This window comes from Odontesthes bonariensis, chromosome 10 (assembly GCF_027942865.1).
Source record: "Odontesthes bonariensis isolate fOdoBon6 chromosome 10, fOdoBon6.hap1, whole genome shotgun sequence".
Taxonomy (NCBI): Eukaryota; Metazoa; Chordata; class Actinopteri; order Atheriniformes; family Atherinopsidae; genus Odontesthes; species Odontesthes bonariensis.
This window is the reverse complement of record NC_134515.1, coordinates 20401380-20426189: the sequence shown is the minus strand read 5'-3', so window position 1 is coordinate 20426189 and position 24810 is coordinate 20401380. Positions and strand designations below refer to the sequence as shown.

Here is a 24810-nt window from a genome sequence, read left to right as displayed (position 1 = left end):
CCTCTCCTTGTTCAGAGTGAGATGTTTATGTTCTGGCCTCCCACGCTCTGTAAGGGGACAATTCAATCAAGTATAATAGTGGCTTCACACAGGCTTAACCCAGCTTTAATATGAATGCTACGAGACCATGAGCTACGGTCAGACCTTTGAATTTCACTCAGTGTCAACAAGTAGGAGGTTTTATTGTTCCATGTGTCAAATTAGATTTACGGAACATGAAAATGACAAAATCCAATGTAATCATCTCAAAAGCCACCGTTTCTAAAAAAAAATAAAAACAAAAATAAAACTATGTCAACATAAAACAGATGGCATTATCATTCAAACAGACAGTAATGCTGAACCATCTTTACAAACAAAATTTTACGGAAAAATGGAAGCCTTTGAATTGCACTGGTTTCCCAATGCCTGTATGAATTGTGGTATTCTAATTATACCCAGTCAGACAGAAGCAGGGGACACACCTTGCTTTGGCATTTTGTTACCATGTTTTCCTTCAGTTACCGTAGTTCACTTCAGAGTGGACTGTGAACTGCTTCTCTCGTGCAGAGATCACGGGATCAGGCAGCAGCACTTACTCTAAGGGGTATAAAAGTAGAACTCAGTCCTGCAGTATGTTGCATGGTCAAGCTGCTTGATCAGAGACAAGTGTATTTAGTTACTACCCCAGCTTTTCCAATGTACAATACAAGTACACTAAAACTAACTCATCTCTTTGAATTTATCCAGAAATGGTTGATGGAGTACTATTTGTTTCCACATATTTAAAAGTTTATAAAAGATAGAAGTTGACAGGCCACGTGCTAATTAGTTGAGTGCGCTCTGATTGGTCAGGATCCACAGGCTTAAATGGGCAGATGGCACATCAAATCCGCTAAAAGTTTAGAATTTGGAGAAGTATTTCAGAAGTAAGATTGTGCCCTGAGAGTGCGATTAGTAAACATTTCTATAATTTTCCATGAATGAAAAACTCCTCAAAAACCTAAAAAATATATCTTTTAAAAAAAAAAAAAAAAAAGGATTGTTCGGTCAGTTAGTGTTTAATTGTGGTGATTTCATGTCCACTCACATATCCAAAATGATGCTCACAACTTCGTTATTGGCTTGAAGCACCATATCTATCAAGTGTTTGAACTGGGACAGTTTAGACCAGAGTAAACAACAGTCTAATGTGTTTATCAGACACTAAAGCGCACACCAACAGCTGTTTACCACACAGCGAGCCAAACCACATACAACAACAACAGCAAGAGGGACATATAATCTGATGGAGCTGCACGCTGTAAGAGAAGGTGATTTTGAAGGGGGTTTGTGTTTTCGATAGGTTGGGGGAATGTGACAGAATTACCACCCTGCATGTGAATATCCAGCTGCTGCGGGCAAGCTTTGCAATCCTATAGTTTAGACTGAGAAAGGGAGAGTCAAAGACAGCCATGTATGCTTGAAAAGCTTCCTTCTGCTGGTGCCAATCAATCAATAAACCGTCAAACATAATTAAAAACGTTGTGCAGCTACAAAAAATGATAAAATAAAATAAAAATATGGGGAAAAAAATGTAAATGGACGCAATAAAAGCGAGGATACTTCATCAAACAATCACTAAGCCAAAGGAAAATGTTGAGAGTAATTTACAGGAGCCTAAATAAAATAATTTAGTTAAAGCTTTAAAGAGCAAGCAGCTGTAATAGAAGTCCTTCCCATTGGAGAAACACTAAAATGGACAATAAAAAAAATCAGCTGACAAATGGATGTACAGTTGAGGTGAAGCAGAATAAGAGGTATGACTGAAATCTCCAGAGATCACCATTAATGCATAAAGTTTTTGTGTTTATAGCCCAGCCAAAATGGAGATGCTGACGTCCCATTAAGCACAGGCAAATAACACGGGTGAAGCGTGTTGGTAGACAACATGGACACTCACAGCACAACAATATCACAATGGTTTCCCATCTGTTGCTCCAAACTCATCCGTTTTATTTTCCCGGTGATCTTTGAATATGATAGAGAAACAACATGGTTTCAAGTTCTTCCTCATTGCTGTCCATTTTGCTGCTACCTACATCTATGTGATCTACTCCTCAACTCGTCTGGATTCTGGGTCTTTTTCCGGGCATTAGTTTGGTAGGTTTAGTAAGGTTCAGTAACTCACTGAAGCCTTTTATGCACTGGTCCAACAAAAAATGAGAATGGGCAACGTGCCGTGGGAAAGTGTTAAATCGGCATCTAATCCTGTATCAAGCTGGGAGTATTTATCAGCTCCAGGTCGATGGAAAACACAGATTTATCATTATGTCTCATGTGGAAGCTCTGAAACGTACAGCAACAACTTGCAGTTGAAAAAAGAAGAGATCAATAGATTTCACCTGCTTGGAGCTCAGTTTTGCAATGGCAAAGAACTTGACTTATTCTAACACATCTACCAACAGTTTAAACATGCTACTTTTGGTTTAAAAACTATTCCTTTGGCATGGTTCCTCATCATAACAGATGGTAAAAAGTGCCAAAATTAGGACTAGAAATCAATTAAGTATTACAGTACAACATCCAAACCAGGATGTCAAGAAGGTACAGTCGCAACATGACCAACACGTCTGCAACAGGATACATTGAAAAATCATTTTACAGTGCTGTGTGGCAGCATTCTTGAAAACTGTTTGTACTTTGGTTTTCTAAAGGTTCCATTTTGGTAAATATGCTGAGAGTTAGACAAGAAAACTCCTTTTAATATGAAGCTTGAGTCTCGAGTCTCTGAAAAGCATGGCCTAGTTCTGGCAACAAAGTCTACTAAACAGCAGCCATAAAATTACAAGTTGTCACGATGAATCTTATTTTATCAACTGTGAATATGTAGAAATTTCTTTTGTGATTTCACGGAGTCAGGCTTTTCCTTGAATGGGATTAGTAATTTCCTGCTGTCTCTGCTGGTTGTCCAGCAACCTCACTGTGACTCCATGTAGAACTATAGGTTTTTGTGTCTGAGCTTCTGCAAAGATAAAACAATAAGATTAAATTGCATTCACTATTGAAACTGGTTGTTCTATCTTGTTTCTTTAATCTAACATGCAATTTTCAGTGTTTGTACTGTATATAGTATGTGTGTGTGCATAGTGAAGTTGGATAGCTGTATTACTTCAAACATCTATTTTTGTTTGTCCTGTGGGCAAAGACCTCCCACACTGTTGCTTGCAGGAAAACACAATCCTGTTATTTGATCTTACATTTGTATTTTACATGGATGCATGTGACGAATGGAGCTGGATAGTTGTGAATGTATCACACAACGAGCAGAACAGCATCTGTACTGTATATCCTGTTATTATAGAAACATAGAGGTCCACAATATGAAACCGATCAAAAATGATCTATCAGAAACCTTATAGCTCTCTGCTGTTGCTACGTGTGACTCAAGAAGGGGCAAGTTATGCAAACTGACATATAAAGGAAGATTTCATTAAATGGTGAGCAGCAATAGAAACTGTGATTTAGTAGGTTGCACTTAGCTAAGACCGAGGAGCAGTGTGAGCTTCTCTAAATGTCTAAAAGTAGAAAAATCTAATTTAGAAATCGTTCTGCAGTTACTCGTGTGTGTGTGTGTGTGTGTGTGTGTGTGTGTGTGTGTGTGTGTGTGTGTGTGTGTGTGTGTGTGTCAGCGTAGGTGAGTAAGAAGATTAGTGAGCTTTACTGCGGGGCTCTCATTAACATATAAGCACAGGGTGGGAAGAGTTCTCTGCGGCCTCTCATCTTCCTGTGTAAAGTCTGTAAGCAGCCTACTCTCAGGCTACGGCTACACGAAAACGAAACGAGTTTTTTTTTTTTAAACGGGTACGAAAATTCTTGCGACCACACGGAAACGCGCTGCTGTAAAGACTCAGGTCCAGACGAAAACGGATGAAAACGATGAAACGATGCAGTACACACGCCACTGTGTCACGCCACGCTGTGAGACAATAGAGAAGTGTTAAAATTGGCTCACAGCGTCAACGTTTGACTGACGCAAAAATGTTTTAGCTGTAACAATGGAAACGAAACGAGGCCGTTTTCAAACTTTCCCACTCTGGAACCCGTTCTCAAAAACTATCGTTTTGGGGTAGTGGGAACGCCGGCTCCGTGTGGCCGCGACAGCGAAACGATAAGAAAAAGTATCGTTTACAGTGAAAAACGTTTTCGTGTAGCCGCAGCCTCACTCTCACTTGGCGCTTTAAATTATCTGTTAGTTTTTCAAGAGACGTCCTTCATTCATTCAGACCCTACCTTGCCACCAGTCCAAATATAACTCGAAAAAAGAAAAGAGTTCAAGAAGTTCAAGCTCGAGCTCACCTGTTGGTTCCTGGTAAGTATCCTGAGCTGAAAAATGTAAAGATTTATTCTTTTTTCACCCTCCTGACCATAAAATGTATGCATGAAACACAACAACAATGTGATATATAAACTTAGCACTGATAGGAGCACCACATAATGTAAGACGAATAATGGGTCAGAGTTGACTTCGAGAGACTCTGCCTCTATAATGTGCTCTTTTTATGCCCAGTAATGTTACTGCCTTGTTTATAATTAACCTAATAAGTTGGAACATGTTTATCCACCTGTTTCTTTTCCATTTTTACTTTTCCAGCCTTTCGTTGCCTTCGTCCCAAATCTATTCAGCCATCAATTTCAAGAGCTAATATGAGCTAATATTTTTCATGAAATTGTGAAATTTCTTTGATATTCTGTATGTTTTTTTTTTATGTTCTATTGTGAATAAAATATTGGTTTATGAGTTTCGCAAACCTTTATTATCTGTTTCTATTTGCAATTTAAGCAGCCCAACATCTTGGGAGTTGGGGTTGCATTTAATTTTTCTCTTATATGTTTTTGTGATTATGGATCTAAGCAGAAAGGTTTGGTTCAAACTTACCCAGCTCTATCAAAACAAACTTAGCCCCACAGTGTGGTCTCAGTTGAGCTGATTTGAGATCTGTCAGTCAGAGTTTTTAGTGGACATGCCCCCAGTGTCCCCAGACCAGAAAGCACTGCTTATTTTCTTAATATTTTAAATTGCATTATTTCTTATGTACATAGTTGATGATTAGTTTGGTCATTTACTGACTGACACACATTGACTGAACGGAGAATAACGAATTTCACTGTATTCTGACAAACGCATATTCATTCCTGCTTTGGTCAGACTTTTTTTTAATTATTTGCTTTTGTGATCATTTAATAATTTATAGAGAAATGCGATATCTTATTTTGGAGTAAGGGGTTAACATTGCAGGATTAGTCTGAGTCCGGTATGTGTAAAAAAACAAAAACTACTTCAGTTAGTTAAAGCGCAACCAGATTTTTTTCCTTTCATAATAAAACAATACCTCGGTATTCTTGTGAATTGTCTATTTATCAACGATGTAATACAGCGGGATGATACAGACAGAAAAAAGATGAAGGTGTTTTACTGAATGTCCATTATACTGGTGCCTCTGATATTTACTTATGAAATAATAAAAACAAACAAACAAATTTAAAAAAAATCAACTTTTCAAACAATTGCAAGTGCCACATCAATCTTTTAATCCTAGATGCAAATGTGTCTTCATAAATATTGTTCCTCTTTTACATTAGTTTCTTTTTTTAGTGATTCAGCACAGTTTTAACAACAGGGCCCAGTTTGTCAAAGCTTTACAAGTAGCAGAGTGCCTCAAATCTTTTGCAAAATGATAAACGTCACTCAAATCTATTGATGTTATGTATAAACATGCTATTTTGGCGTCCTATTGTACATATATGATTCATATCTAATACATTTTGAATGAGTAACCAACTGCCGTGCCGAACGTACAACGCCGGCATCATTTCTACTATTCTTCATGAATAAGCAACTCAGAGAAAGTACAAAGATAAATTCACAAATCGCTCTATGGGACCAACTCCACAGAAGGACCCTGTTTCTACGTCACAAAAACAAACAACAGAGGAAAGAAGAGAAATACGTCTCTCTTTGCCTGGAGCTGGAGATCGTAAACCCTCCATGGTGAGAAAAACCCTTTGACGGGTTTGAAGGAGGGAGACTATGGGTGAAAGTGCCGGGTTGCAAAACGTGGACGTTAATGACACGTTTTAGAAGAGAAGGAAAGATACAACGAGATACAAAGAGACAACATTGTTGAGCATCTGGTCCATTTAGTTTGCTGCTGTGGTCATACTTTGTCACTCATCTAAAAAATAGTATTGTGAGGAGCCATTGTTGACATCATGATAGAGGGCCCCATTTTAATGTTGTTGTTTCCCTCAAATTGCAAATTTACATTCACAATAGTTCCGTGGCCAGTAACGTCTCATATTCTTCTTCTACCTTTCATTTCTGTTGAACACGTGGGAACTTAATTCTTGCCTTTTTATAGAGATTAGACCCTGACTGATGTGTCTACAGCTGAGCCCCTACCTGTCTGAACACCTGGTGGTTGCGTTTAACCAAGTGGTTCATGGGTGTCGTCATTTGGAAGCCTGTGCTCTGAAACAGCAGGGAGGTGACATCATGACATATTGAGTGTGCTCGGTGTTTTTGTGAATCGCTGTGTGTAGTGTTTTGAAAGAAGTTGATCTTGTGTCAGGTGAGAAGTAGCAGGATCTTGAATTAACGGTGGCCTCTGGGGACGTCATCATCGTGAGTATCAACGGAACAGCACTATCACTTGAGGATCCTGCGGCGTTCTGCCACCTGCAACCGATGACATGCGGTTGAGAGGGGTCTGAGTGTGGGACTGAGTCTGGAAGAGACGGGCCTCTCTGCCGTGAGGAGGGCAGGATGAGTTTGGCACTCAGCCCTGTCTGGATGCTGGAAAGAGTGAGATGTGAGAGGGGATGGTAGGAGATAAGATCACTTCAGCAAACTCGATGGGACAATCAGTACAGGCACACTGTCTGACGGGCTGTCATGACAGAGGGAGAATTAGAGATGGAGACTTTAATAAAAGGCAGCTGGATGCAATGGAAACCTCAGTTAGGTTTCACTGATACCTCTGGACTGAGCAGTTGTATCTAATACTGTATTATAAAAAGGTAATGTACCTAAAGAGGACGTTTCACTAATAAATGTGAGTGTGAGCACATTAGTGTGTGTGTGTGTGTGTGTGTGTGTGTGTGTGTGTATACTCGCACTGGTGGCACTTGCAGTGACAGAGACAGATTAGGTGTCTGAGAGGGATAGATGGCCTTACAACCAACCTCCACTCACTCATTGAATGAGATAAAGCACAGCATTCACACACACACACACACACACACACACACACACACACATGTACTCCACTGATGGCATCTAACCAGTTGCGTTGAGAAGCAACTCAACCTTTTACATGGACAAATAGGTGTGGATAAGGCCTGAGTCGGAATCTGCTGAAATTTGCAAATTCATCACAATTTTCAAACAAACAGATTAGAAGAAGACTGTTGTGGTATTCAAATGGACTTATAGGATTTGCCCATGTATACACTGCAGTGCTGTGAGAATTTCAGGAGGGCATGCGAGTGTGTGAGGGTCCCAAAACAGTGACAGGCCACTCCTCTACGCACAGGGTTTCCACAAGCTCTTATCTCTCTTTTGTTCTCCTTATTTGCTCCCTTGTTTCTAACTCTTCTTTCCTGGAAGAACCGGCTTAAGATCTCATTTCTATCATAATAAACTTGCAGCATGCAACCTGCTTGTGAGAAAGAAAGTGGTGTATAATGTAGCCCCATTTATTTGTGCACATCAGCGGAGAGCAGAACACAGGTTGGAAGGTTTCACAGGACTAGTTCCTCTTTGTTTTAGTGTGTGTGTGTGTGTGTGTGTGCGTGCATGCGTGCGTGCGTGTGTGGGAAGGTTTCCGGGTGACCTCAGTGGCCCGGGCTGCCTGTCTATAAGAGCTGGAGCTATTAGACCATCAGAAAGTGGGAGCATCCCCTCTTGCCATGGTGATAAGATCAAGGCATTCCGACAGCCAAAGCGGTCATTACCCTGTGCTCTAGCCCATAATGTCCCTCCATTTAAACACCCTGTTACCATGGAAATGCAGCTGTGGCCGTTTAAGTCATTTCTTGGGCCCGCTGTCTCTCTGGGTCATTGACACACATGCACACAAACACACAATGCATCGACATGTCATTTGATAAACATTTACACATGCACATTGCTGTCAGGGGTATTGTTACTCTCTCTTACACACCCTCTCACACACACAAACACACACGCTTTGCTGTGTGGGTATCTGGCTTGTGTGGGGTCGCGGCTGCTGGGACAGCGAGATGGAGACTGAGTCACTGCAGGACTGAGAGATGATACAGTAAGACAATCTGGATGGCTGAGTCAGCATGCGGTTTGACAGAATTTAGCTTCAAACACACACACGGTCAATTATTCTGAGAGAAGCCCATACACACATGCACACAAATAGATCCACGCAAACCCCAATCAGAACAAACAAAAACCTCTGGTTGTTCGGAAGATTATGTGTCAAAACAAACCCGACCCTTTGTCCTTCCAAATCCCCATTTGGCCAATTTCAGACTTTCCTCACTGTCTTCATTAGGCAACTCCTACACTCAGATACACAGACACGCACACAAACTAAACCCCTGAAACCCTCAAAGGCCACACACTCTACATAAAAACTCCTCATTGATGCTTCTGAGGAAACTAATGTGTACATGGTACTGCAAAGTTGTATCTTATTCAGTGAAGATTTGTGTCATGTCTTTTTTTTCCATTTGATCATCTACATTTATTGTACAGTCTGAAATGGAAAAAAACAAACTTGAAATAGAGCCAACGCCCCTCATGATACCTGCCCTTTATTGTTGAGGCTCTGTGTTTGATGTTACTGTTTTTTTTTTACTATCAGCTGCTCAACAACAGCTGTAGCATCTGTACGTCCTATAGTAAAGGGAAAATACTGTAACAAATGCCAAGACAATCAGCGGCGTTAACCTGTACGCAGTGAGCAAAAATGAGTCTTTGTTTCCTCCTTGTGGCCATAAAGTGAATGCAGGGAAAAGAAGAGAAGAGTTACTTAAGAGTTAAACCGTATCTCAGAGTCAGTTTTGTTTTATTTATCAAAGTCAGACAAGAGTCTCTGCCAGATTACAGAGCCCATGCTCTGATTAGAGGGGTCATGTCTGTTTTAATATGTTGATGCTTTATTCTCTATCTTACGTGAAGACCACTGTTAAACACACACACCAGCTCAGTTGCAAAACTAAGATTAAGATCAGATTTATTGTCATGCATACACACAAAATTTGTCCTCCGTTTTTAATCCAGCCAGGTTGGCACCTGTTGACACACTCATGCACAGGGTCACACACTCATAGAGACAGATGCCAACAATCTTTTTGAGTGGCGAGAGTGGGAATTGAACATTGGACAACTGACTCTAACCACCGATGCACTGAATTCAAAGTGATATGGGTTGTACCAACCAGTCAGCCGAAGAATACAGGCAGCAGAGGAAGAATCAGTGTTCATACCAGCAGGCACGCAGACACAAACGTGAACAATGAAAGCTGAATGATTAATCATTGAGGGGTGCACTTTTTAAATGACTGTCAGAGTATCATTTATGCACTCAGTGTGCATCACAGTTGGGGGAAATGGGCAAGGAAAGCCACTTCAACAACTGAGGGACAGTATGGTTGCTGCTGAGTAGATATCTCTGATGTCTGTGCTGAAGGAAGGGGAGATCCTTTGGAATAAAACTGACCCCACTCACCCGAAACAATGACAACATTTTTTTTTTTTGATCATTTCAGTCAGTCAGTCAGGATCACAAGAACAATTCAGGTTAAAGAAATATTCAAAAGTCATTGTTCAGCTGTATCAGTGCTAAAAGCGGGAGGCAGGAGACAAAAATGAGATAAAAATGATCTTCTAAAGACAGCAATGTGCAAGCAGAATGCAACTTGCCCACAGTAGGACAGGCGACACAGTTTTTATCCTATTAGAACTGACGGCATGTAGATCACCGGAGGAAAGTTATGGTGTATTTCTGTTTGTTAAAGAAGAAAAAAGACCTCTTGGATTATTCAGTCTCACCCCTCACACAGTTCTCCTCTCAATTAAGTGAATGGAGTCATTGGAGAATTTATTTATGTATCTACAACTAGTTTCGTTCTAGGAAATAACCACTTTAAAGGTAGAAATGGAGCCCAATTAAGAGAGTGTTGAAGTTTGGACACCCGTGCTGAATTTTTTTCACAATATTTTGAAACCATGTTGTGCCATTTTTTCCACACCGTTCTTTATGTAGCCTACGGATCAGCTTTGACTGCTTTGGCACCTTTGTGTATTACAGTTCCATCTTGTGGCAAAACAATGCAAAGCACTGGCCACATTTCTTACGCACAGCTTGTGTTGATCCAGAGAAGAGACTCCAAAAAATGCCATTAATCACCTATTAAAGAACCTAATGAAACACTGTGACAGATATAATCACCTTCCTTTGCTCGATTTTACATTGTAACCAAGTTAGATGATTATTATTATGATTATTATTATCAATATATAGGTTTCTAATAGTCACTTCTTGGTAAACATAGTCATTCATGCTGACGTGTTCACTGACTCATCATAATTTATTGTTTTACATCTCTGTCGCAGCCTAACTTGATTATCTTCTTGTGCTGATTTCCCTTTTTGGTTTCACCAAGTTAGGTTTCGTTTCTCTCGACTCACGCACCGTATGGGTGTGCCTGTATAACTACTGAGCTCTCCCGTCCGAGCGATGCAGCACTGAATGATTAAAGTTAGCGAGACACCGCCCATGTGGACCGCCCGCGAATAAAAAAGCGATCACTGCCGCTCGGGAGAATCATATGTTTGTTGATATGTTAGACATCCGTGTTAAAGCCAACTAGCCAGACGCTTTAGTTGGATCAACGAGCTTTCATCATGGTTAATATGAATTTAAGTGCACGCTGCCAAATTGGACTCGACTTCTTCGAGTTTTTAAACGAAACTAATCGCGCGTCCATCACTGACAGAATTCCGCTGAGAGACATTTACAACGCTGAGTTCAGGAGTAGGTGAGTACTTGACCTTATCTGACAGGCAAGTTTGGTTGAATGGACCTGAAATTAAATGTTGACGTGTTTATTGCAGGAACGCAGGGACCAAAGATCCGAACTTTGGTTCAGTCCTCTATGCCCTGAAAGTGTCCAACAAAATTACAAGACGGAAAGATAAAATACGCTTCAACTCCACGGTAGGAGCTTCTGCACTGTCACTGTTTTAGACATTGGAGAACCTTTTTATAAAAAAATAAAAATAAAAAAAATTGATTTTTAACGCTATCTTACAGATCCAGACAAATCTACAATACAGTAAAAAGAATAAATGAAAAAATAAAATCTCACATTTTCTCAGTTTGCCATTTATTGTCAATTTAAATATAAACATGTTTTTAACATTTTCATAATAATCTGGTTTTTTGATGTGAACAAAAATTACTACTCAGTTAACATATACTATAAACAATATTTCAGTATGATTTTTGAAATAAGGAGGAACATATTTAGGTTATTTTTGTGGATGAAAAGCACAACAGCCCATATTTAATGTTTGTTAACATGTTTAAAAGATTGTTATCAAATGTGTATCAGTTGTGTTGCTTATAAGGGACATACTCCACCTAAACCCTCTTAATGTTAGAGAGGGCAGAGTGTTTGAGTGACTTAGGTTTCCTAATGATAAAATGTTTTTAGGGGTGGAAAAGTGGCCTCACTTGAATTTGCCATTTAAAAAAAACAAAAACACAACAATGAGCATTGGGTTTTGTATAAGACGTCTGAAGCAGAAGGTTGAATAGTTCAAATGGATTTTCTTCTCTTCCTGGTATGTGGAGCTGGTTCATCTGGCCAGAAACATCTTTAAGACAACTCTTTGGGAGATTTCAGCTGTTTTTCACAAACTCAAACTTTGCTTAATTAATCACAGGAAAAAAATCTATTTTCAAAACACTGTTTGATATCATTCCACCAAGTTAGAAGAGAACACCAGCCATAACAGATGTTTAAGGTTTTTTTTGTCACCTGGTAAATGTGCTTAGCTTCTCCTTGTGTATAAAAAAAGTTCACATGTTTTTTTTTTTAAGTTGTTTATGGTTAAAATAAAACACTGCAGCTTTTTGTTGTGGCTTAAACCGTTTCTGAAAGTTGATATCGAACGATAATCGGCAACGGTAGTGTTTCCTATTGGAACAATGTGGTGTGGGTGCGGAAACACAGTAACTTCACAGAAGAGTTTTGTTTTCTTTTTAATTCAAAGACAAAAAAAAATGTCCATGAATCTGCACAGGTCAGAGCTCTCTATCTGGACCAGTGGCACACTCCCAGGAGCCGCCAATTGCCGCCTGTCCAGAATGGAGCTGCCAGCCCTGAGACCATCAACGCATCCAGCTGTGCCGATGAGGCTGAGTTGGGAGTAAGAGCCCGAAGGAAACTGGCCAATCTTCTGATAAAAAAACTCAAGGTGGAGAGGTAAAAAAGTCAGACTCCTGCTCTGGCAACCTTTATGCGACAGTGTGTGTGTTTTACCTCTGCATGTTTTTTTTTTTTTTAATGCTATCACAAAACCAAGACTTGTCTTGGGTTGAGAAACGTTTTTATTATTTGGTCATCGTATAGGCAAACTAAATAAAAGAGTAAACTGTACTTTTGAAGTTAAAAATTAAGCCCACAAAAACTTATTTCTGTATTGTGCAAGCACACAAGAGAGGAAAGAGAGTGCACAAGGTTTTACGCATCATGTGCAGTCAGAGTAAATGCTGCCTGTATTGTCTCTATGTGGCTAAAAAAAGAGAAATATGCTTAAATAGTCAGGGCTCTAACCCCAAGGGGGCTGAACCCTATCATGTTTGTGCTAGTGTATTATTATCATTATTTTCTTTTTAAATTGTTTTCCTGCCCTAATGCTGCATACCTACATGCATATCCAGCTGACAATGTTCTACCAAAAAGCCTCTTGAACGGTCGAGGTAAATATAATGCGGCTTTTTGAATAATGTGAAGAACAGAAAAGTGTTTAGAATTTAGCTACCCACAGTGTGGGACTGATTTACACGATTGCACTGGAAGTGAGCAAGTTTGGTTCTATGCACACACTGAACCAAATGTCCTCACAGTGGGCAGGGCCCTGCAAGAAATGAACCATAACTCACTCGAGTACATATTCAAGGGACAACTGAGGAGAATCTGAAATACCATAATGTTTGATGCATGCTGGTGTGTTCTGATTATTATATCTCTGCATGTAGTCACTTACTGGATTTTGACTTAACCAACACCAATGGAACTTGAAGCATTGATGGAGCACAGTGTACAATTCTACTATGTTAATGGGAAAGACTAGTCTAAAAATGTGTTTGCAACTGATCCAAAATACTCGAAAAGCAAGGTTTTAAAGCAAATGTCATTTCACTAACATTTCCCACTTGGATTCTGATCAGTTTAAAGCTCATTGCTGCTTGCTCATTTTATTTTTTGTTTTCAACTGCTTCTTCCCACAAATCTGATGGGGTTAGAACCGGCAAATTGCTGCTTGTGGCCTTATTTTGAGCCTGGCTTTGATTATGTGAACATTCTGCTGCTTTCAATACAGTGAAACGTAACCTTTCCCTTTATTGCACACCCAGGACCCAGTTTATCTCTGACAAACATGGTATCAGTATCACCTCTGACCATCCGTTTGAGGATGGAAAACTCGGCCTGTGTGTGGAAAACACATATGAGGTATTTATGCTATGAATTTGGAGCCCTTCTCTGACAGTCGTCTGTCTACATTGTACAAATGTAAAACCTTTTTTATTTAATTTATTAACTTTTTTTTTTTATTGTTTAACAGTACATGGTTAAATTGAATGTGAAAAACACTGGAACACAACCCGTGTATTTCACTTACTACACCCCACTATACTGGCTCAATTGCTTAATTATGTGTGACGAGCACAGAGTGACCAAACGGAACCCTCTGCAATTAAAACAAGGTAATGCAAGTAAAACAACCGAGAGGAATTTCATTTTAATCGACAAATTTGAGATTGAAAGAAGCATGCAAAAAAACCACTATAAACATGTAATCGATTACATTTTGGTTTCAGGTGACAGCTATGAAATCCAGGTTCAATTCCGCTGCAGAATGGTTGGTTTTTATCCAGCTACGCTGGCCTTTGAATTCAAACCAGACCTGCAGCCCTCCTCCCATGCGTTCCACATTGTGCGCTTCATCGAGGCCCAATGCATTACCTCCTTGGGGCTTGAGTTGGCACCCGTGGCCCCCTACAGGCCTCGCTCCGTCCCTGCCTTGACTGCTGAGCCAAAGTTCGAGATTGTTGATGGACAGCGACCCGAGGGGTGCTTTCATTTATTCAATACAATATAAAAAAACAAATCAATGCTATATGTGTTGTATGTTCTACAGAAACATGTTAAACTTTTTTTTTTTTTTTTTTACCATCATCACTCCCACTAGGATCTCAGTTTTGAAGCTACAGAATGTGGTTCCGTTAAATCAGTACCGGATACCGACCTACATGAACCAGCTCATCAACCTGCTGAGGCAGTCCCTTCCCCTGTCAGACAAAAGGTAAATTCACTTCAGCCTCAAAGCGAAATGTAGTTTAATGATTTCTTCGCTTATGTGTAATAAACACTGCCGTGCACTTTTCACTTGGCCTCCTCAGGGGAACCGTGCTGGAGAGTCCCCTGAGTTGGGAGAACTACACTGAGAAGTTCCAGCTGTTGCTGTATCTGGAGGAACGTCAGATGGAGGTGGATATCAGGAGATATAACATCCCCAACGCTGACAATGAGTTTGCTGTTCTGAAGAGAGACAAGAAGCTTCTTGTTTTGGAGGTAACTATGTGTTGCCCTCCCTCAATCATTCATCTCTAATTTAATCTTAAGATACTGTTGAGGAACAACAATTTTCTCAGTCAGTCAGGATCGCAGGAAAAGTTTAGGTTAAAAAAAAATACTCCAAAATGATTGTTTAGTTATGTCAGTGGAAAATGTAGAGTCAGGAGACAAAAATGTGCCAGCAGGGTGCACCTATTCAGCTCATATTAAAAATCCAGGCAGCACATGTAGTGAGAGAACCTACAGTTACTTTCCTTAATCTTATACACCATTATAAATCAATATAGGAATGTATGCATGTATTTAGAGTATGTGACATAAACAGTATAGGTCATGCATAAAGAAATACGTACGTCTCTCCGGTTCATTCTCAACATTACACTCCAGGCCACGTAAAATAGAATTATGATCAAAGGTTTATAGTAAAAGCCACTGTGGTACAATGCATCGATGCCCCTGGTTGCAAAGTGCTTCAAAGCGAAACTAAATTATTTTTTGAGTTTCATAAACCCGTCGTGATCGCTGAAATGCATACCCCCTGAGAAAAGAAAAGGAAAGGCGTGTTTTTCCCACTGACACACTGAGCTGCGATAACCAGGCTGACTAACTTAAGTTTGATAGGTGTCCCTCTATGAAAGGTTAGGGTGGTGAAAGACTACTTCCTTCTTCAGGGCGGTGTTTCCAAATGTCCCTTAAAGCAATGACTCACGTGGTTTGTTCAGATATATTTGAACAAGCTCGGAAGCTTCCTAACTGGATGAAATAAGAGTGGTATCTTGTGGTAGTCATGAAAAAAAAGCCGACCGAATTCTCTTAAAGCCAAGAGAATGAGCTTCAGTGCTCTCCAAGTGCTATCTCCCTTTATATAGAAAACTCTGGACCGCCCTTTATGCAAGGAGAGGAGAAAATTCCATCTTAGTATTCATTGTGGCTACAACATTCAGTCTTTCTGGATTATTTTCATTTAAGTTGTGCAAAGTGGGATTCGTGTAAATCAGTACAAGGTCAGGAGGAGGAGGAGTGTGTGAGCTTCCTCTGTGAAACAATGTGATAAGAACACATCAGCCAAAGTACTGAATGTGCTTTTGTGTGAATCCATTTTGGACATTTGTAGTTTCACTACTACACAACAAAATCGCAGCTCAGGGTAAATGCGGTTTTACCTATTTAATTGATTGATCGATTTATTTATTTAACTTTTCAGTCGAACCCATACTCTGTGCAGAGAGTTTGGCTGTGGGGGAAGTTGCAATGATATGATATTCTGATATTCTCTGGATTGTCTAGTTTACGGAGTGTGTGGTTGTAGGAAAAGTGCCATTTGATCACATTGCATAAAATATACAAGAGTACGTACTTGTGTCTGAATAAATGTTGAGGATTTTCGCCCCATTACAATTTTCACAAATGCATATAGGTGGTGTGGCCAAGGTTGAATGGAAAATATAAAGATACAGGCATCAATTTGTGTACAGTGAGAAACTAAGACTAAGAATGTTCCTTGAGAAATCAACCTACAGATTTGTGCAAAAGCAATCTGTCTCAGTCATGTCCTGTGACTTTCTAGAAGTATGTGATTGCATATGCTTATTCAAGAGACCCCTTCCTCTGCTGCGAATTCCTTTGTTTCATCCTAATTTGCTTCATTTGTGACATTTCTGGGGCTGTAACCTTTGGGAAGTGGGTGTGTGGACACCAGCTAGTGACACCATAAAGGTATTAGGACTATAAAAGTGGTGCTATCAGTTTGCACTGCTGTCTCCACCCTCCTTTCAGATATCCCACCTGCTGAGCCTGTACAGGCTCACTCACAAAACGAGGACTTTCACATAAAATTTGGCATGCAGCCTCTTTCCAGGGGGGTGTAGGTGTGTTTATTAGTGTTTCAGAGTATAACCCCTTTAAACACACCTGGTAAACACATTTTGATTGACCACATCGACACTCATTTTTAGTTTCACTTTCTCCAGCTCACTGTAACACTGCTGCCATGCCAGCTCTCTTGCTCCCATAAATGGTAATATCAGATTCCTTCTCAGGAAACGTTACAAGCCACATTATGTCAACATCGGGCTTAATAGAATTAGGCGGGTAATAGTTCATTTTAGGGCTGTATAATATTATACAAGCAGAATGCCGGTTAAAGCACAAGCAATTAATCCTGAGATCAGGTTGAGACGTAGAATTGTTGATGGTAAAATGATTTAATTCTTTATTGTCAATTAAACAAAAACTACTTCAAAAAGAAAAAGTGATATCTGATTTTAAATGATTTAGATGATGAATGTGAGATAGTCCTGTTCATATCATTAGACGGATTTCCATTACTGTTTTTTATTTAGAAAGGTGTGAATAAGAAACAGTAATGGAAATGAAAAAAAAAATTTTTTTTTTAAATTCCACTAATGTTCCAAAAAAAACCCATATTTATGCTCACTTCAGCGCATATCAGGTGGCATGGAAACAGTTCTCTGAATCATGGCCTGACATGGCAAACATTACAATCAGGTGACTCAGCAGCTGTTTCTGGTCTGAGCTGACACACAGTAAACTCACGGGATTGACTTGTGTCTTTCCAGATATATTACATCCTTGAGTAATTCTTTAAGAAGAGTGCTCTCAATTTTCCCTTTGTGATTGTGCCCACAAAGCTTCTTTTTTTTCACCTCCCTCCTCAAGGTTTGCTTAGGGCAACTACTTGAATTACAATCAAGAGAATGTAGTCTGTACTGCCACCTACTGGCAGCACAATAAGCAGCCAGGATTGTTTGCCATATACCGGAAAAGATAATGGAAAAGTACCTCATTTGCATTTCTTTCTTTTTTTTTGCTATTTTTTTTTTCCAAATTTCGCTACAGATTTGCCTTAGTAGTGAATGGAAACCAGACTGCTAAACTAGAAAAGAGTCTTCCTCTTTTTTCTCCTTGTTCACCCCGCAGCTGCCTGGTGTGTCTGAGAACCGCCCATCTGTGCTTCGAGGAGATGTGCTGCTGGTGTACCCCCAAGGAGAAAAAGGAGTGAAGTACCGCGGCTATGTTCACAGTGTACAGCTCGACAGTGTCAAACTGGGTTTGGCCTCAGAGTAAGACCAAGACACTGCAGTAATGTGTAAAGCAAAGAGAAATATATGGATGTGTGTATCTCACAGTCAGTGCGTCTCACTTTTATTGCAGGTTACTGGATCGCTTTATAGATGGGATGAAATTCAATGTTGAGTTTACCATCAACCGCATGACTGTGCGTCTGCAGCACAGAGCAGCAGAGCTGGCAGCTGCCCATGGACTGAGAAGTGTGTTGTTTCCGGTTGCATCTCCCGCCTCATGTCAGCCACCTGAGCTTCCTGACCTCAGGTTTGGGATTTATGGATGCATTCTTAAAGAGTTTTCTCCCAGGAGGGAAAAAAAACACCCACAGCAAATGAGAAAAAAAAAAGTTCCCCCACAATGCTGGCCCAAACCAGATCTTTGAACCTCTTGATAAATATGACTCAACATTATCCACATTCAGCTCTAAAATCCTACTTTTTCGTTCTCATCTTTTTCTTAATAGGCTGTTTGACAGGCAGCTCGAGAAAAACCCAGAGCAGTATCAAGCAGTCCAACACATCGTGGCTGGATCATCCAAACCCTCTCCTTACCTGGTGTTTGGTCCACCTGGAACAGGTACTGCAAGTTCCATCATATAGTGCCAAGATACAGAACCAGGATAAAGTTAAAAAGCTTCAGGCTTGTCACACCTTTCATTTGAAAGTTTCTCCCATTTTATCCATTAGAAATGATCAAGCTAAACTAGGTTGGATTTGGAATGGCTGATGTCCAGTTAGTTTTCCCATCTTTCCAGGAATGGGTCACTGGGTTTAGATCCATACTTTGGCTAGCTCCAGGACCTTCACAGAGTTTTCCAGAAGCCATTCCTGTGTTTCTCTGTCTCATTGTGTTGTTTAAATGTAAACCCTCTTCCAGATTGAGATCCTGAGCTGTCAGGAAAGCGTCAGGATTGCTTTATTTTATTTTACCACCCTCACTAGTCTTTCTGTTGCAGAAAAAATGTCCCCACAGAAAGCCATCACCACGTTTCCCTGTTTATGGTGGAAAACATATTACACACCCAAATCCTAATAAATGTATGGTATGATAAATGTAGTTATTTAAAAGGATCTTACTGTAGAAAAGGGTCTTACCTCTTGACCCGGCCATACGGCTGTGGAAGCCTGAAATGAAAGGAATGACATGACAAACCAGTGTTCATTCCCTAGTTCCCTCCACACCCAGTGCAGAGCATTTCAGTTTAATAGTTAATCTTTATTTCCTGTTACCATGTGTCTCATGATCTGAGAATGATTCAGCTGCATTTTCTGAAATTCGATCTGTGCCTTTTTGGAATCCTGAGTCACAGGTCTCAAACAGTTCTCTCAACCGTTTCATTCTCACCAATGTTAAAAATGATGCGCTCTGAGTCCTGATCTAATCTTTCTTTGTCTATTGAGGCAAAACTGTGACTCTGGTGGAGGCCATCAAGCAGATAGAGAAGACGCAGCCCGTCTGCCACATTCTGGCCTGTGCTCCATCCAACAGCGCTGCTGACCTGCTATGCAGCAAGATTCTGGAGCATGTGGACCCCCGTAAAGTGTACCGCATGTATGCCAGCAGCCGGGAACCAAAATTTGTCCCTGATAACTTGATGGTCAGTGGGAGGTGCCGTTGTACTTTAGATCATTTTGATTGATGTTTCGGTTTATGCATTTTTGCAACCCAAAATAAAACGCTCATTCCATTGGTCATGGCTTGATCATCAACCTCCTAAAGCTTATGTAAATTATGTAAATTGTGATGCTTCACAGGCATGTTCTAACCTGGTAGGAGACTGCTATGTGTTTCCTCCTAAAGAGGAGCTCATGGAGTACAAGATCATGGTCACCACACTGTTAACTGCTGGAAGGTAGTGAATAACTTGCACTTTTCTTTGCCCACCTGCATGACGCTTTTTCTCTGCACTCCTACGCCATTTTAATTCTGCTTATATTTTCCATATTACCACCAGTCAACACCACCTATGTGTTTGTGGATGAAAGAATTTGCTGCCATGTATTTCATCTGTGCAGGTTTGTCTCAGGAGACATTCCTGTTGGACATTTCACTCACGTGTTTGTGGACGAGGCCGGACACGCTGTGGAGACCGAATGTTTAGTTCCAGTGGCAGGTAAAGAGAGCAAACAACATGTTGTTCTGTAATAGCACTGAGCCTCCTATATGCAGGGGTTGCTTTATTTATCTATTTTCTAATGTCGCGCAGGATTGCTCGATACAGAGTCTGGTCAGCTCGTTCTGGCTGGAGACCCCAAGCAGCTCGGACCCATTCTCAGATCTCCTTTTGCACTGAAAAACGGGATGGGTAGGAACAGATGGACTCCCACACTCACATTGCCTTGAGCATAGATTTACTGTAGTTTAAATAAATTAAAGATTTAGGTGACTTACATTTGAAGACATTGTCTTGCAGAACTCTGTGTGTATATAAGTGTATAGTATGCCGGCATTTGCTTGGCTAAAAGTCTGTGCTGTCCGCAGGAGTATCCCTTTTGGAGCGTTTGATGAATGATTTCACTCTGTACCAGAAGAATGAGGAGGTCTTCAACAACTGCTTTGTCACTAAACTGCTGCGCAACTACAGGTGTGCTGGAAGAGAGAATGTCATGTTACTTTTGATGTGCTGGATTTTTCCAAATGCACTGACTGACACTTGCTTTTGTAGGTCTCATCCTGCCATTCTGAAGATTCCCAACGAGCTCTTCTATGATGGAGAGCTACAGGCTTGTGCCGATGAATATGCACGTAACTTCTACTGCGGATGGGAACACCTTCCACAAATGGTACTGACTCTTCTGTTAGCACCCACATACTCCAAGTGCACATACAAGCTGTTCAGTTAGATTTGTGACAGCGAGTGCACCAATCACATGAAGCGATGCCTAATGGTCAAGAGGCAATTTACTCCTGGTTAAAAAGTTTGTCTCACATTTGTCTATGCTGCATAATGCTGCTATATCCCATGTCGCTTACCTGTCAGCGCTCACAGAGCAGAAGAAGAAGAAAGGCCTGGGTTAGCAAAGAAATCCTATAACCACTGTCATATTAGCCGTTATCAGTGCCTGGAATGTTAGGTTTTGCTGTGCCAGCTCAGATGAAGAAAGCCTTCTTTGTGTTGAGCTTTGTGGTACACCCGTCAACAAACCTGCGCACAAATCATACAGACATACCAGTCAAAAGAAAATGTTTTAGGAAAATATTTCTTGCGTATATTTGAGGGCTTCCCGGTGATCTTCCATGGGGTGGCTGGTGTTGATACACGTGAGGCCAGCAGTCCATCATTCTTCAATGTTGCAGAAGTGGAGGTGCTGATGGACTATGTGAGGAAACTGCTACAGTCTGCAGGCAAGAAGGGCCTTGCTAAAATTGCACCCCGAGACATAGGCATCATTGCCCCCTACAGGAAGCAGGTATGAATGACTTTCTATCCAACACATCCTGAGTGTTTTATTGAGGCTGCGCTCGAATTGATCACTTTAAGTTGGATTCTGTATGAATAAAAAAAAATCCATTTACACAGGTTTGTATCTTAGAGGTTAATACTATTGTTTTGGAGAGAGATGTTAAATTCAATTAAACTCAATTCAATAATATTTTAATAATTTAAAGGGCAAATTATGTTGCTGCAGTATTATTAAAGATATGCTATGGTAGTAGATAACAAAGTGTAGCAGAGAGAGGTGTGGCATTAATCTTCAGAGTTTGTCATCAATGGGTTTGGGTGTTCTTTCTGTAGCTTGGCAACAACTTTTCTGTTGAGTGAGTCACAGCGTCAGCAGGTAACACAGGGGAACTCTCAGCAGACAAGCTTGTTAATTTCATGTGCCAGTGATTTTTCACTTCCCATGATGATCAAGAGAAGAAATGGTTTACACTTCTTCCAACCTTTGTTTGGAGTTGAGCATCATAACAGATTTTAAAAAGTGCAAGAATTAACAGCAGAACTTATTCCACTAGCACAGCATCCAAACCAGCATAAGATATCTTTTTCAAAAACCTGTTTTTAATAGAAAAAAGCTCAGAAGAAAATCTCAAAAAGATGCAAAGAAACAACACCGTATGTCCAGAGCTTCTGCAGCAGGCTGCTGCCAGCGCAGGGCTATGGTGCTTTTTAAAGGTGCTATTTGTTGAAAAAAAAAAATGTGTGGAAAGATAGAAAATACAGTTATTTACAGTTGAAAAAACCAATAATGATGACATTAGATAAAAAACTGCCTATGTACTATGCAGCTGGGATATTTAACTGAGATGACTCTTGGGGCAAACTGGGCTTTTCTGTAACATCACTTTGCGCCACTAGATGGGCCAGAAGAAGAACAAGAAATGATAGCCAAACGTGTGAGTAGCAAACAATCTAACTGCTGCTGACAGCACACAGAGATCAGCTCAGAGGGGAGAAAGTTGGAGTTGCAGTAACAATAGTGAAGGCTCCTGGCTAGGAAACATTCCCTTTTGCCAACACCGCCTCCCACAAAGAAGCTGTATTCAGAAGTATAGATATGAAAAGAGAAAAAGAGCCAGAATTGAACTTAATATCAGTACGGTGTTAATTTTTTTTCACTGGAGAAAGCTTATGGACAGTTAAGGACTGAAATCTGGAACAGAACTTTTCTTGTTCTTTTCTTCATCGTCACACACAGATTGAAGTACAAATGAACACTTTTCTGATTATGTGCAGGTTAAACAGTACAGCTGCTTTATCTCGTTATTCAACACAGGTGCAGAAAATCCGTAGAGCCCTGGAAAAAGTTGGGAAAGAATTCAAATTCAAAGACATGAATACGCTGAAGGTAAATGAATGTTTCACATTTGAAGTCCATCAAACATACCGCAGTTTATGTATTTTCGAAGTAAATAAAAATCTGTGTGTCAGGTTGGTTCAGTGGAGGAGTTCCAAGGCCAGGAGAGGAGAGTGATCATGGTGTCTACAGTTCGGAGCAGCTCAGATAACTTGGAGATAGACAAAAAGTTCAACTTGGGCTTTGTTAAGAATGAGAAGGTACACATCATGAATTCAAAGGCACACACTGTATGTTTACGCATCATCTTGACACACACTCTTTGTTGTCCAGAGATTCAATGTGGCTGTTACTCGAGCCAAAGCCCTGCTGATTGTGGTGGGAAACCCCAGAGTGTTGAACTCAGATACTACCTGGGCCCGGTATGCATCACATAGATGACTAGTGTTTCAGTTGAAAATTAAAGAAGCTAGTCTATTTGTTACATTTTCCCTCCTTCCTGGTATCTTGATCCAGCTTCATCCAGTACTGCAGAGATGAAGGAGGTTACACTGGCATAAATCAGACAGAGGATGATGAGGAAATGATAACCAGACTCGCTGCCCTCTGCATCGGCATCGACTGGGAGGTTCAAGGTAACATACACATATCGACCATACTTTTACATAAATTGTAAATAAACTGTATTCTCAAATAAATCTTGCAAACTTCCTTTTTTTTTTCCAACCAGTTGAGACTGATGAAAGCGCTGTTCAGCAGCACCTTGACCCTGAGTGGAGGAGTGACATGTGACCAACGGGAGAGTCTGCATGTTGTTTGAACTCAAAGGGGTTCATTGGGATTTTAGCCAGGTGTATTGTTTTTACCAGAATCTGTGTGTCATTAGTTCATTACATTTTAAAAATAAAACCACATATTTTTCCAATATCTGTTTCCTTAACCAAAACGAAAGTTGTACAATGAATTGTTCTCCGATTTTGCGGAGATCAAAAATGGAAAAATCGGATAAGAACCCCATAGATTCAATTTTTTTTTTCTCGTTTTAGACGAGTAACATGACCTGGAAGTTATCTCTGCTACATTTACGCTGCGTTGGCTATGCGTAAGAAAATAAAAAACTGTGTTGTGCATCTTACAATACGAACCATCACGTGGACAAAGGCAGATCATTCATGATGTGGAATGTTGACGTGGCCACAGGGCGTCGAATGATGAGCCAGCATATCTCTTTCCTGTTTGGATGCGTGACAAAGTGCACTTTTTTTTTAGAGAGCATGACAAATAAAGTAAGATAATATTGTTTGGTGTATGTGTTCTTATGTTGATCGAAAGGGTTCAGCACAGCTTTGGTGTTGAACTTCCTGTGTAGCCAACGCAGCGTGCACGGAGCAGACTAACGTCCAGATCGTTTTGATCTGAGCTTTCATTTTGGTTTAGGAAATGAAAATTCAAAAACAAGTGTCTCTTTTTTTTGTTGTTTCTTTATGATATCCACCAGATACAAATTCTCAAGCGATATTCACAAGACAAAAAAAAAAAACCTTCCACATTTTTCTTTAGTCTCAGCTGTGCAAACTGACCAAAGATCACAAAGTTCAGGGAATATTTTTTGTTTTAGGATGAGTTTGTTACCTCAGTGGGCTGCGCCATCACCACTGTAAACACTGCTTTCATCGTGTCTCATTCACATGGCGATAGTGATCAGAATTTTGTACTCCACTGCTTTTGTCGAATAAGTTAAATGATTATTTGTTGATTATCCATCCATCCATCCATTTTCTATACCCGCCTAATCCTACTGTGGGTTGCGGGGGGGCTGAAGCCTATCCCAGCAGTCACTGGGCGAGAGGCGGGGTACACCCTGCACAGGTCGCCAGTCCATCACAGGGCTCATTTGTTGATTAGTTGAATAAATTTTACAGAAGCTATGTCTTATGTATGAAGCATCCTTTTTTTTTTTTTTTCAAAATCACTGTGAAGACAGCTTATTTATTCATGTTTACCAAATGCCAAATTGTTTTGAACAGTTGAATCAGATATTTTCCAAATAAATATAGACATTTAATTATATCAAACATGAAGTGGAAGAATCCAAATTTGTCATCTGTCGGCTCTTGAG

General features: G+C 40.3%; 1 protein-coding gene across 1 annotated transcript; it reads left to right on the top strand.

The window, feature by feature from the left end:
- Positions 1-10761: 10761 nt before the first annotated feature.
- Positions 10762-24766, top strand: LOC142390922 (putative helicase mov-10-B.2). Its single transcript, XM_075476800.1, has 23 exons — positions 10762-11037; positions 11114-11216; positions 12308-12489; positions 13644-13740; positions 13853-13994; positions 14109-14361; positions 14480-14593; positions 14691-14862; positions 17806-17948; positions 18040-18216; positions 18416-18528; positions 19353-19549; positions 19707-19804; positions 19968-20065; positions 20159-20257; positions 20434-20536; positions 20618-20735; positions 21171-21362; positions 22671-22742; positions 22826-22951; positions 23025-23113; positions 23208-23326; positions 23422-24766. The coding sequence occupies exons 1-23, from the start codon at positions 10904-10906 to the stop codon at positions 23481-23483; spliced, it is 3003 nt and encodes a 1000-aa protein (XP_075332915.1). The 5' UTR covers positions 10762-10903; the 3' UTR covers positions 23484-24766.
- Positions 24767-24810: the final 44 nt, after the last annotated feature.

Excerpts from the sequence above, each read along its gene's own strand:
- LOC142390922 (XM_075476800.1), top strand. The coding sequence starts at position 10,904 with ATGGTTAATATGAATTTAAGTGCACGCTGCCAAATTGGACTCGACTTC. Across the intron at positions 19,550-19,706 it reads TTGTCCCTGATAACTTGATG|GCATGTTCTAACCTGGTAGG; the intron begins GTCAGTGGGAGG and ends GATGCTTCACAG. Across the intron at positions 22,743-22,825 it reads AAGACATGAATACGCTGAAG|GTTGGTTCAGTGGAGGAGTT; the intron begins GTAAATGAATGT and ends TCTGTGTGTCAG.